Source organism: Danio rerio, chromosome 16, assembly GCF_052040795.2.
Source record: "Danio rerio strain M-AB ecotype USA chromosome 16, GRCz13ab, whole genome shotgun sequence".
Classification (NCBI taxonomy): Eukaryota; Metazoa; Chordata; class Actinopteri; order Cypriniformes; family Danionidae; genus Danio; species Danio rerio.
In genome coordinates this window covers 22,937,099-22,951,791 of record NC_141036.1, presented here as the reverse complement: position 1 = coordinate 22,951,791, position 14,693 = coordinate 22,937,099, and the positions used below count along the sequence as shown (strand labels likewise).

At 35.5% G+C, this 14,693-nt stretch overlaps 1 protein-coding gene and 1 long non-coding RNA gene across 2 annotated transcripts in view; both read left to right on the top strand.

The window, feature by feature from the left end:
- Window positions 1-14,693, top strand: part of chn2 (chimerin 2) — a 163,079-nt gene that overhangs the window by 76,728 nt on the left and 71,658 nt on the right. Inside the window, exons 3-6 of the mRNA XM_087286905.1 lie at window positions 246-301; window positions 530-561; window positions 10,797-10,910; window positions 11,360-11,630. Of these exons, the coding sequence (XP_087143031.1) occupies window positions 246-301; window positions 530-561; window positions 10,797-10,910; window positions 11,360-11,630 (473 nt within the window). The remainder of the gene's footprint in view (window positions 1-245; window positions 302-529; window positions 562-10,796; window positions 10,911-11,359; window positions 11,631-14,693) is intronic.
- LOC147833324 (uncharacterized) lies at window positions 2,827-7,280 on the top strand. Its single transcript, XR_015511302.1, has 3 exons — window positions 2,827-4,563; window positions 5,073-5,521; window positions 6,424-7,280. It is a non-coding gene; the product is annotated as an uncharacterized LOC147833324 (long non-coding RNA).

Here is a 14,693-nt window from a genome sequence, read left to right as displayed (position 1 = left end):
CAGCCTTTTGTACGCAGCTCCACCGACCGGCAGGGGAGGGACTGTGATTCTGTGTGGAAGATCACCTACTGCACCTTTTATTAGATTTTTTAATTTTGAGTTTGACCTAATATAATCAAATCAAGGAAATCAAAAATGTCTTTTTTTTTGGATGTAGATAATCAGACTATTGTCTTGATGTTAGTATAGGAAAATCATAATCAAAACGAGGTATAAATAGTAAAACTATTATTTTTGTTCACCAGTGTACCAGCTACAGCAGGAAGCACCGAGACCAAAGAGGATCACATGTCCTCAGGAGGTAAGTCCTGCAAAATGTGTGTAAACCCTTCCACGTTTTATCAAACTTAAGTTATATCGACTGAGTGTTTCTTTAACAAACACCGAAGCAGATGTTTATGCTTCCTCCATGTTCACAAAATGCTCATCTTGTTAGAAAACCCAACATATGAACAGTTGAACAGATGAAGTTTGTTTTGTGTTGCATTTTTCGTATATTCATCTCTCTTTTCTCTTCTTTCATTTACAGATGGAAAGCAGACCGAAATACTATGGTAGAGAGTGAGTATCTAAATCTACTAGTTGCATTTTGAATGCAAAACATAAGTATTAATTCTCTTAATTCTATATATGGTTTCTACACTCAGTGGCCACTTTTTAAGTACACCTTAATACTGGGTTGGATCCCTTTTGAAAACATGCCTTTATTTCTCATGGAAGAGAATAAACAAGGATTATTTTCCACATCCCAAAAGTGTTCTATTGGAGTAGGATCTTACAACCAGGTTCAAGACAAGTTTGAAATGATTTATGATATGGTGTGTAGACTTCACAAGGTTGGTTCACAATTGGTAATTACAGGGCTGTAGCCAAGGGGGGTTCGGGTGGTTAAAAAGATCCACCCGCCACTGACAAAAGTCCAGAATTTTGCTTTTACATGTGCCTGTTTGTCCCATTTGTGACTGCTATGCCATCATAAATTCTGAAAATTACAGATAGATGAAGGCTTTAAGACAAATTCCGTTTTTAATTATTTAAGTGGTAAAATTCTGAGTAAAGTTGAATGAAATGAACAGGTTTTTTTATTTGCCTATAGCCTACAGGTTTAGTTTAAAACAAGTTTTACAAGATCCCTTTACTTTTTGTTTCTTACATGATGGATGATAATAAATTTGTATTTAAAAATGTGTCTTTTTTCATTTGTTTATTAATAATATTTTATTTAAAATGCTTATCTAATAACATTATATCTAAAAGTGTAATAATTTAGTTAAGTTTTTAGATTTGTAAACAAATACTTCATTATAAGATAGTATGGTAAACACATATTTTTAGTACATTATAAAGTGTGGTTATGATTACCGTTCGACAAGCTGATCGAGCAGTAAAAATTAGAATGCCACCAAAATGCAGAATTTAAACCTCGGATGAGGCGAATAACTGCAAAAACGATCAGAAAGAAGAACCACCCCTTTCAACAGGCTGGCTATGGGCTTGAATTAATTACATTTTTAGCCCTAGTAATCTGACTTGTTGCAAAATTAACGTTGAGAAGTTTATTTATAAACAAATTTTGAGGGGATCATGTGCTTATGATTGATCATGACTGGACCTGCATTAGCTAATACACGATTCTCCAATCAGTCAATTCAAAGTCACCACAGATAACCTCATAGCGCAGTCATCTTCATCTTAAAGAGTCTCCCCATCCTCTCCTATTCCTCACCTATTTTTTCTCAGATTGGACAGCATGGTGGCTTAGTGGTTAGCACTGTTGCCTCACAGCAAGAAGGTCACTGGTTGTGGCCCTTGCCAGACTGGTTGGCATTTCTGTGCAGATTTTGTATGTTCTCCCCGCGTACTCATGGGTTCCTGGGTTTCCTCCCACCATCCAAAGACATGCGTCATAAGTAAACTGACCAAACCAAATTGGCACCATAGTCAAGTTCCTAGCCAACAGTATTTTTCCTCATAAAGCATTTTGTTATTAGCCACAAATAAGCGGGTTTCTTGAGATCTGCCTGAGCTCAATCTTCCATTTCACCACCCGAAAAACATGCCAAACAAGCTTATAACCAATCATCAGCTAAGTATGAACTCTTGAATACCATGCTATACCAGATATACAGATATCCAACCCTACATCCTGTTCAGGGAGTTACTATCAATATACAGGAGTCTCCCAGAGCTTCCGGGAGAGGTGGGATGTCTGCCAACAACACCACTGACTCTAAACAGGAAGTAGTTTGTCACTTTTTGGGGTACCCTGACACATTTCTGTTGTGGTCTGCACTATTTGCAGCACGTTTTTGTGTTTGCATGTGTTGTGAAAATTTGTATATGTTGTCAAATCGATGATGTTTCCTGAATTTGTATGTATTTGTTTTCTTAACTTATTGGGTTTGAACTTTCTTAGCCACCATATATGTGTGTTCAAATATACCTCAAACCTTGGTTGATATAATTTCTATTTTATTATTTTTATAGTACTCAGTGTAAGTATAAACGTATGTATTTTTATAACCTTTTACCACATACAGTATAAGTTGTTTCTCTATCACATACACTTGAAGTCTGAAATATTTTTTTTCTTTTTTAAATATTTCCCAAATGATGTTTAACAGAGCAAGGAAATTTTCACAGTATGTCTGATAATATTTTTTCTTCTGGAGAAAGTCTTATTTGTTTTATTTCGGCTAGAATAAAAGCAATTTTTAATTACAAAAAAAAAAAAACATTTTTTTGTCAAAATTGTTAGCCCCTTTAAGCTAACCTGCCTAGTTAACCTAATTAACCTAGCCTTTAAATGTCACTTTAAGCCGTACAGAAGTGTTTTAAAAAATATCTTGTAAAATATGATTTATTGTCATCATGGCAAAGATAAAATAAATTAGTTATTAGACATGAGTTATTAAAACTATTATGCTTAGAAATGTGTTGAAAAAAAATCTTCTCTCTTAAACAGAAATTGGGGGAAAAAGAAACAAGGGGGCTAATAATTCTGACTTAAACTGTACACTTGGTCGTTCATATGCAGTTGGTTATATACATTTAAATACATTGAGTCAGATGATGCTAGTTCTGTTGCTAAGAAGGTAAAAAAACAACACAGTAACAATGACAAAACTGTTAATAACCATTGAAAGAACATCATATGATACAAGTAAACATATAAGCATATGATTGTTGAACAACAAAAACACTGCAGGGAGAAATTTCCTACAAAAACAGGTTAGGAAATAATGTTAGAACATCAGCTGATATGAACAGAAAATGGTTAAAGTAACTTGATTTGAGAGCAGAAGGCAGACTCGAGAGGACTCTAGCTGATGTCTCATTTCTTGCTGCAGCATTAAAGTCTTTGGCACCCAGAACCATAATTTGCCACGACAGTAGCAAGTGTCTGTTTGAGTTATTGTTGCGTTTCAAACTCTGCTCATTCTCCTCTGACCTGTACCATGAGATTTCCACCTACAGAAACTGCCTTTCACTTCAATTTTTTCTCGTTTAGGCCGTTTTCTGTAAACCCTAAAGATAGTTGTCCTTGAAAATTTTAGTAGATCAGCAATATCTGAAATACGCAGATAACACATTGACATTTTATTCCTTGCATTCAAAGTCAATAAACTCTTTTTTTACATTTTCGTTTCTCAGAAGCAGGTAAATTTATGGTCATTGAATGGGAGAGTTCCACAAGTGTTTGTATCTTTTATGCATTCCAATTTACTCAGATAACAAAAGAAAAACTTCACAATAGTGTTTTCATGGCTTTAAAAATGTACAAAGGGAGAGAAACGTCAAATTTACTGTCCCGTCCATAGACTTAGCATTAGAAACACCTCTCATGAGCATTAACTTTTTTTTTTTGATGCAAAGATGATATAATACAACATATAGCTTTATAAATGAACCGTTGAAATATTTCTCATCACCATTTTATGAAAACGCTCTATTGGATAAGTTTTCACATTCTTTAGTTCATTAATAGGACCAGACAGATTCTGCTTTTCAATATTCCGATATTAAACCATGCCCCCTTAAAGGGCACCCATGGTGAAAAATCTTTTCAAGCTATCTGGACAGACATATGTGTAGATATACTGTATAGACCATCATATCGGGGTGAAATAAACACACCCAGACCTTTTTTTCAATTTAAAATCATAAAAATGATGGACCAATTGTAGTGGTTTTCAGACCGACCACAACTTACGTAGGAGTGCGGACCCCCTGCCCACCTAATTGATTGACCGCTGCGTATTAACATGTCCTGGTAGTCACGTGTATAATCATATCTACAAGACAGGATGTGCGCAAAGCTACCGGGAATAAAAGGTCTGTTCAGATTGCTAGGATCATCATTCATGTGATCAAGAGTGAGTTTTACAAGTTTAAAATATTTTAAAACTGTGCATGTTTGTAATGAATAGTAGGCAGTGGATATTTACCGGGATGCTGTCACATTTGTGTGCAAAAAGAGTGCAAAGCTAAACGTGCACGCTGTCGTGTGTGTGTGTGTGTGTGTGTGTGTGTGTGTGTGTGTGTGTGTGTGTGTGTGTGTGTGTGTGTGTGTGTGTGTGTGTGTGTGTGTGTGTGTGTGTGTGTGTGTGTGTGTGCGTGTGTGTATGTGTGTCTGCGCTGTGTATGTGTGTGAACTTTGTAACGACATTGTGTGTTACTCATCGTTGCTAAACAAATGCCTCAAATACTCACTGGTATTTGTTACAAACGCTACATGAGATATTCTTCCTTTATGTCTGTCTGTTGTCTGAGTCAGCCGATAGAGGAGATTAAGGCACACAGAAAGGCACGTAGAAACGGTGGGCGGGGAGGACTAGCCTTAAAAGCGCAGTAAACAAAACAAAACAAAACAGTAAATAAAACAAAACAAAACAGAAACAAATAGAAACTTATAAAAGGTATAATAAAAATCTGATGGGTATTTTGAGCTGAAATCTTACAGACACATTCTGGAGACACAAAAGACTCATAATAAATCTAAATAAAGGGGTAATCTAGATACCTTTCAAGTCATGAACGCGCAAACGCACACCAAATAAATACAACACTAGATTATGTTTTGACACACACTTTGTCCAGTATAGTTGTTGACAGACCAGCAGTTGCAGGAATTATATTTCCCCAAAACTGGCATTGGGGTAAAGTTGGTTTTATATTCACACATTCAACTTTCTCCTCAATTATATAATTACAGAAAAGAATTGTTTGCAAATTCAAAATAGTGAAATCATATAATCAGCCAATGACAAAAAAAATACAGCATTGTTCACAGTCAATGAAACAGTGCTAATATTGTTTTAAAGTCATTTCTACATGCTATTTCAGACCCAATATTCAAAGTAACGTTAGAGTGGAAGCATGTCACAAGTCATTGTTCAAAAATGAACAAATGTACGAATATGAATTAAACTTCAACTTAGTTAAGCTGGTTAGGCGGAAGAGCGCTATTTACTTATGTTTTGGTATTGAACTAAATAAAAATCAGATCAGAAAAAAGGGAGTGCTAAAAACAGAAACACCCTGTCATTGTTTAATATTACACTTACTTTACCAAAACAAGTCACTTTTCATTTTCAGTTGTGCTCGCTGATCCTCGTACATTGCTTTTTTTCGTCTACTTTTACACTTGAACAAATAATCAAATGCATATATCTATTTAACCGAATATATTATCTATGCTGTAAAAGGTACTCTATGAACTTAGAAATATCTTTCGCCGGACATTTCAGTAGCTGAACAATGCTTCCGGCAATATAAGCCTATTCAGAACACAATCTACATACATTTGTGTGACTTAATGTTCTTCTTTACATTGTTGTTTTGAAATGCATAACATCATTGCCCCCCCAGTGTACAAAGTAATTCCGATATTAATTCAGGGTTTAGAAAAGTTTTGATTCTGCATTTTTTGTCAGAATCCCTTTTTAAAATCATCTTTTTTTCATGGATACAAGGCCACGTTGAAATGCAGGGTTTATTATGCAGAGAATGGTCAGGCAAGCAACAGTCAACATAGGAGCAAACAGATACTGGCATCCAGAGTCATGGTCGATAAACAGGCAGCTGGTTAGTACAGGCAGGCAGCAGACATAATGTAACAGACATAATGTAAACATAAGCAAACAAACAAGGTGAGGTTTAAACAGAAGGCAAGGCAAGGAAACTGCATCGCAATGTTCACAATCAGTATAATAAGATGCAGCAATAAGTGTCTTAATGTGAGCCGCATATATGTGTAGTGTACTCAGTCCATGAGCAGCATCAGCTGTGTGAGTCTAATCAATGGAGACTTGGAGCTAGTGTGTGTGTTGCATGATTGGATCTTGTAGTCCATATAACGACAGATTTGTAATTCTATGTGATCTGTCAGTTTACAAGTGATCTGTAAGGATTAGATCGCAGTGATTGTGACAAAGTCTTTCAGGTTAATGTGTTTGCCTGACGTCTCTCTCTGTCAGCTGTAGGTGGCCATGCTTCACATGTATGCCCATTGACGTCTCTGTCTGCTGCTTGACAGGCTATGCAGAAATTCAAACTTAAATTTGCTCACATGCAGTTTCAGATAACTGCCATAATTGAGTTATTTGTTGGTCTGACAAATGTTAAATATGACGAACATTCATTAGTCTTATGCCTTACTCAGAATATAAAAATACATAATAATACATTTAAATCCTTCACTTTAATCTTCAATTTTGGAATGTGAAGAGACTTTTAACTTTTAGACAATAACCTACTGCATGTTTAAGGTTTGCATTGCAAATCCAATTAGATCCAGTTGTTTGGTAAACAAAGCAAGTTGTGTATAAAATCTGCAGATTTGTGTGAGCTCAGATTCTATGTTGTGGTCTAGATAATTCATCTAGTTAAATTGAAGCTGATAATCTTGACCACGTATACATCCCCAAATGTTACATGTGATTGGTTCATTAGTTAAATGTGATTCTATGTGATTTATGGCTGCCCAATATATTGTTTCATCATCGATATTGCAATGCGATCATTTGCAGACACATCGCAGAATATATGCAATGTTAAATTACAATATGTATCACAATTTATCATTTGCACATGTTTTTCATGCTTATGATTATATAATGATTTTAAAAGCATTCATGTATAAGAAATTGTACCCCATTTGTGACCTTAACTATGATTAACTTCATTGAATTGTTTTTATTTTTTATCATTCAGTTACTGTACTTGAACACTACCTTATGTTAGACTAAGGAAACCATAAAACACTTTATTTCAATTGCATTTTTTTCTTGATTGTATTTAAAAGTAGTTATGCTTGAAAATACTCACAGCACATGCAAATACAGAAATGCACTGAAAATAGCACAGACCACAATGACAATGTGTTAGGATACCCCAAAAAGCTTATAGATTGTTTATTGGATTTTATGCAAATGCATATATATTTATTTATTTTCTTGTCAGCTTAGTCCCTTTATTAATCCGGGGTCGCCACAGCAGAATGAAACGCCAACTTATCCAGCACGTTTTTACGTTGTTTTTACACACACACACACACACACACACACACACACACACACACACACACACACACACACACACACACACACACACACACACACACACACACACACACACACACACACACACACACACACACACACACACACACACACACACACACACATTCACTTTAGCCTACCCAATTCACCTGTACCGCATGTCTTTGGACTGTGGGGGAAACCAGAGCACCCAGAAGAAACCCACACGAATGCAGGGAGAACATGCAAACTCCACACAGAAACGCCAACTGAGCCGAGGCTCGAAACAGCGACCCAGCGACCCAGCAACCTTCTTGCTGTGAGGCAACAGCTCTACCTACTGCGCCACTGCATCGCCCGCAAATGCAATTAATAAACAATGATTCATCAATCTCTGAATAAACAAGTGCATGGAATTACTCACAACACATGCAAATAAAGTAATGCTTTGCAAGTAGCAAAGACCATGACGAAATGTGTCAAGGGACCCCAAAAAGTTTATAGACTGTTTATTTAGATTTTATAGACATGCACTCTGCTGCAAAATCATCTCAATCGATCAAACATTATCAATCTTTCCAAATAGAGCTATTTGGTCATATGGTGAAATTGTATTCATATCGTTGTATTCATACTTTGAATTATTTTTCTTTTTTTAATATTACTCAAATGATGTTTAACAGAGCAAAGACATTTTGACAGTATGTCTGATAATTTTTTTATTCTGGTGAAAGTCTTATTTGTTTTATTTTGGCTAGAATCAAAGTAGTTTGTCATTTTTTAAACACCATTTTATGGACAAAATTAATAGCCCCTTTAAGCAATTTTTTTTCGACTATTTACAGAAAAAAACCATCATTATACAATAACTTGCCTAATTACCCTAACCTGCCTAGTTAACCTTATTAACCTAGTTACGCCGTTAAATTTCACTTTAAGCTGTATAGTGTAAAGTGTCTTAAAATATATCTAGTCAAATATTATTTACTTTCATCATGGCAAAGATAAAATAAATTAGTTATTAGACATGAGTTTTTAAAACTATTATGATTAGAAATGTGTGGAAAAAATCTTCTGTCCGTTAAACAGAAATTAGGAAAAATATAAATGGGGGGGTGATAAATCAGGGAGGCTTATAATTCTGACTTCAACTGTATATCCCAATTTCCCAAAATTAAAAAAAAATATTGCTATGTTTGATTTTTGACTACTCCCACTACCCTAAACCCAACTGTGACAGTAGCATGGGCGCTACTTTAGTGGACAGTACAAGGTCCATTATGTAGTTGATGATGGCCTACACCTCCCCCTACCCTAAACCCAACCATTGAAGTAGCATGGGTGTTTCCTTAGTGAGTGGTACAAGTTCTACTATGTAGTCGACTATCGCCTACACCTCCCCCTAACCTAAACCCAACCGTCACAATATCATGGACGTTACCTTAGTGGGCGGGACAAGGTCCACTACGTAGTAGATGTTTGCCTCCACCTCCCCTTACCCTAAACTTAACCATCACAGTAGCATGGGCGTTATCTTAGTGGGTGGTACCCTTCCTCTACTCCCTTTTTACCATCGACTGTAGGCCTGTGAAAAGATCCAACACCATCATCAAATTTGCAGATGACAACAAGGTGATTGGTCTAATCAGCAACAATGATGAGACTGCCTACAGGGAGGAGACATAGCATCTGGCCACTTGGGGCACCGACAATAATCTGCCAAGACCAAGGAGCTCATTGTGGACTTCAGGAAGGGACGAACAGGTTCACATGATCCCATCCACATCAATGGGATGGCCGTTGAGCCTGTCTCATCCTTCAAGTTCCTGGAGACCCACATCTTAAAGGTTCTTTTCTGGAACACCAACACGTCCAGCCTGGTCAAGAAGTCTCACCAGTGCCTATTTTTCTTAAGGCAACTTAAGAAGAACCAGCTTTTATTAGCTGTCTTGGTGAACTTCTACTGCTGCACAATCGAAAGCATCCTGACCAACTGCGTCGCAGTCTGGTATGAAAGCTGCTCTGTTGCTGAGCGTAAGGCACTCAAGCGGGTGATAAAAACTGCCCAACGCATCACAGGGACCACACTGCCAGCCATTGAGGACATGCAGAAGAAACACTGTCTGCGCCGAGCATGCATCTTAAGGATTCCTCTCACCCTGCTCACAGACTGGTTTCTTTCCTGCCTTCTGGCAGGCGCTTCAGGCTTCCCTGGACAAAAACAAACCAGCAGACTGAGAACCAGCTTTTTTCCCAGAGTTGTCTCTCTTTTGAACTCTGCCCCTCACTGACTCTTTTGACCCCCTAATACACCCCCCACTCTCCTCTAACTTATTCTCCTCACAATCACTGCACTATTGAACATTTGCACATTTAAAAAGTGCACATATTCATTGCACTGATTCATTTATTTGAACTGTACATACCCACTGCACATGGACATTTGTAATTATGTACACACCCACTGTACATATACATTTGTAGTTATGTTTATCTATCTGCTCACTTCTGATTATTAATAGCACCCTTTACATATATTAATTTATTGTAAATCTTTGTTCATAGCTAATACAACCTGTATGTAATGTTATTAGTACATCCATCTGTAAATATCAACATAGTTTCTTTATAACTGCACTTTAACTTATACCTGTGTCCTGCACTTGCTGCTATTGCACTGCTGGTTAGACCTAAACTGCATTTCGTTGCCTTGTACTTGTAACAATGAAGTCAACAATAAAGTTCTAATGAATCTAATCTAATCTAAAGTTCCACTACTTAGGTGACGATTGCCTACTCCTCTTCCTACCCTAAACCCAACCATCACCGTATAGGAAAGCAAGTACTATAGAAGTAAATGGTTACAGGCTTCCAGCTTTCTTCAAAATATATTATTTTGCAGCCAACAGAAGAAAGAAATTCATAAAGATTTGGAACAAGTAAAAGATGAGAAAATAATGTCAGAATTCATCAGTTTTCTTCCACAATGCATGTGAATTCTGCTGAGTTTGCAGGATTTTCATTTAAGAGTGTTATGAAAGGTTGTACACATTGATTTTGTGCAGTGATGTGAGCGTGGGTGATAATATGAAGGAGCACGTATGAGGGAGATAGAAAAGGACAGTGATTTATGTTGCGTCAATTGAGCGAGAGTTGCTGTGCATATGAATATGAAAGCTACAAGAAATTCTTGCTGTGTGTGTGCTTGTGTGAGCGAAATTTAACGTGAAGTTAAATCAGGGTGTCTTTGTACAGGTTCCACGGTCTGATTTCCAGAGAGCAAGCAGATGAACTTCTGGCTGGGACAGAAGGTGCTTATCTCATCAGAGAGAGTCAGAGACAGCCAGGAACATACACACTTGCTTTGAGGTACACACAGTTCCTTCTTCACTTTTCCATGTACATACTGTACATACATTCATCCATCCATCAAACTCTATCTATCTATCTGTCTATCTGTCTGTCCGTCCGTCCGCCTGTCTATCTATCTATCTTCTGTAAGTGTAACATATATTTTCTAATTGATAAATATTTCATATTAGTAAACTGTATGATAATATATACAAATATTTAGCATCAAGTAATATATTCATATTTAATAATTGTAGTTTTTCTTTATTGATCTTTCCATTTATCCATTCTAAAAATGATATTATATTATATTATATTATATTATATTATATTATATTATATTATATTATATTATATTATATTATATTATATTATATTATATTAAACAATTATAAAAATTAAATGTATAATTTTGTTGTATGAAATTTTTCAGTAAGATAATATACAATATTATTTGTTTCACTCAGATTTGGAGGCCAAACTCTTAACTACCGACTCTTCTATGATGGAAAGCACTTTGTGGGAGAAAAACGTTTCGAATCGGTTCATGATCTGGTTACGGATGGTCTCATCACTCTGTACATTGAGACAAAGGCAGCGGAATACATCGCTAAGATGACCACAAACCCCATTTACCAGCACTTGGGCTATACTTCTCTTTTGAGGGACAAAATTACTCACAGACTCAACCGGACCCGATCTGAGCCCAAAAAAGTCACTTTCCAGCAGGATGAGAAGGTGAGGCAACTCTTCTGATTAAAATGTTCTTACCACTATGTACTGCTTTTCTCATTCGCTTTGGTGCATTTCTCACAACACTATTTACATTTGCACAAGAGTTAATGCATTTCTAAAAACATTTAGTAGGCCTACAAACTGCAAAACCTCACTTGCTTAAAATGGATAGATCATTCCTCAAAAGCAAGTATTGATGTCGAGGAAAGTGTCAGTGTCAAGATGAAAAGGTCTGACACCATTGTTTATGAACAGGATAGTTAAACGGCTTTGTCATGTTTTCATTATGACATTTTACTCAATAATTTTTTTTACCAATGCAAAAAGTAAGATTTTGGTGACACTTTCTGAAAATGCTCAAGACAGCACTATATACTGTTTGCACAGCCATTTGGAAACTACAGTAAAGTAGGACATCACTGCATTTAGTGAGGTATCTGAGTACAAGACAAGAGTACAAGAAAATGTATGTTTCTCATTTTTATATGCTTTTTGCAATTTTAATTTATTTACAGCATTGTGCAAAAGAATAAATACATCTTCATTTATGACAAACAGAAACTACCTGTGGGTAAAGCTGCACTCAACTGTAAACAATATTGCAGTGCATATAGGAACATTCATAGGTCTGTAAATAATTCATGAAATTGTTCAATTTAGGAAACATTTTCAGGAGAAAAAAATATATAAAATTGTTCATAAAATGTAAATTTGACAGATTTTGACAATATTCAAATTAATATTCCTGTTTTAGATTGTTGTTGCACAATTCAGCACTCTGATCAATCTACAGTACTGCTGCAAATTCAGTTTTATTTCCTTTATTTGAGCAGTCATTGGTATTTGAGACATTTTATATGTAAAAACTGGTAAGGGACTTAATCGCAAATGCACATCTGTGTTTGCACGCAATGACACTGTTCTATTATGCATGAGCTCAGACAGTATCAATCTTTTATTGGCAAAGTTTGCACAGCCTATTTTTTTCACCCAAATCATGATGTCAGACACCATCCTTTCACAAACTGATGTCAGAACAGTGTTTAGATAAATTAGGAGAGGCCTTTCTTTGTGTCCCTCTGGAAGATTAGAAGAGTGTGAGAGAGTTTCAGCATCAGTGTGTGCATCACTGATGAAAGATAATGCCATGAATGTGTTGTCTCCTTTCTCATTTATCAGATGCACTGTCTGGTTCACTGATGAGGGATTTTTATCAAATCAGTCAAGTCTACCATTACCTCTTTATGTATTCTGCTGTCTCACAGTGGATGGAGAAATGGCTCTTTGTTAGTGATGATCTGACATTTGTAATTTAGTATAAGGAAGTGTCTTTTCATCACCCACAGTCTTGTTTAAAAAATCAATATTTGTTGTTGTAGCAAACAGAGAATTTCAGTGCAATATAACTGGCTAATTCATGTAACACTCAAGTGGATTTTTTTCATGCCACGGTTTTGTTAAAATGTCCACTTGGGGGCAGTGTCAACAAGTGTCAAACTTTGAATATGGATTTTAAATAAAAATGTAGACTTTCTTGACTATTCATTTTTATTTAATTTAATATTTTTTTAATTAAATTAAACAAAATTTAATTTAATTTAATTTAATTTTTTAATTTAATTTTATTTAATTTTATTATTATTATTATTATTATTATTTTTTTTTTTTACTAAATACTAAAGCCACAGATTTTACAATGCACTACTGTTTCTTTTACTGACTATTGTATGTGCATGGTACAGTTCTTTTGTGTTTTTGTAGTTAATCATTTTTTCGGTGACTAAATCATCAATTTCAATTAGCTAAGACCAGACAAAGCCACAGTTTTTAAATTTAGTGGTCAGGTCTCACAGCAAACATTTACAATCTAGACAGCATTTTACATCTTGATTGGGCCTCTAATAGTAACTCTAGGGCCCCAAAACAGCATGGGCCCTCAGAATTATCTTAACTTTCCCTCCTTAGTTACACCCCTGGATACAATAGAGATAAAATATTTAACAAATTAAATTTAATTTACAAATTAAAACCTAAACTGAAGCTTAGAAGGGCACTACCATGCCCATATTTTCAAACAAGTGAAATGATTTAAGATTATTTTTGTGATACGATTAATTTTAATATTGATCGTAATACATATTTACTATTTACTATTTTTTCTTTTTGCACACTTTGTAGAATAATATTACACATATTGTATATTATATTATTTTTAGCATTGATATTATTTTAAAAATAGAAATAAATATAATAAATAATTGTATTAATATTAGCTTTTTCATTGGGTCACATTTTGATGGTCAATTTGTTAAATTTAGGTTACATTGCAACTAATTCTCCTTAGATTATAAGTAGACTGTTAGGGTTTTGGTTAGGGTTAGGGTTAGTGTAAGTTGACATATACTTGCTAAGTTTCTTATAGTCAGTTAAATGTCTGTATAGCCGCAGTATCAACTGATATTAAGCAGACAGTCTACTAATACTCAAATAGACCTTTAAAACAAAGTGTTACCTTTTATTTGTATACTTTTAATTTTTATTTATCTTTAGATTATGATAATATGAGAATTGTGTGTTTTAAAGTGTGAATGTACTTGCATGGTGGGAGATTAGTAAAGAAAATCTATTAGCTTTAGTTTTGCTGGGGCGTTTTCCGCACACTAAAAATTACAAGTCAGATAGCTATTGTTTAAAACAAGGTTCAAAATGAGTAAACTGTCTTTAAAAATGCTAAATTTAATTGAGACATTTGCCACAAGGCCTAAATCTAATGAGACAAATATTGCTTCCCCATACGGGATGGAGACTGCAGTCTCATCAGTACCTGAGCCTGGGGAACTCCAGGCTTAGCCCATGGCTGCCCAGCCTTCCAGCATGAAACCACTACCATTCAAGGTATTTTAAACAAATTTAAATGACAGACTGGCACAAATTAGCAGACATCTTCATTCTCACATTAAGTTTCTGAGTTCTCTCACTCTTCTAAAAGAGTTTGAGGCTGGTTTTGAATCAAACCCAATTCACCTGTCCTGCATGTCTTTGGACTGTGGGGGAAACCAGAGCACC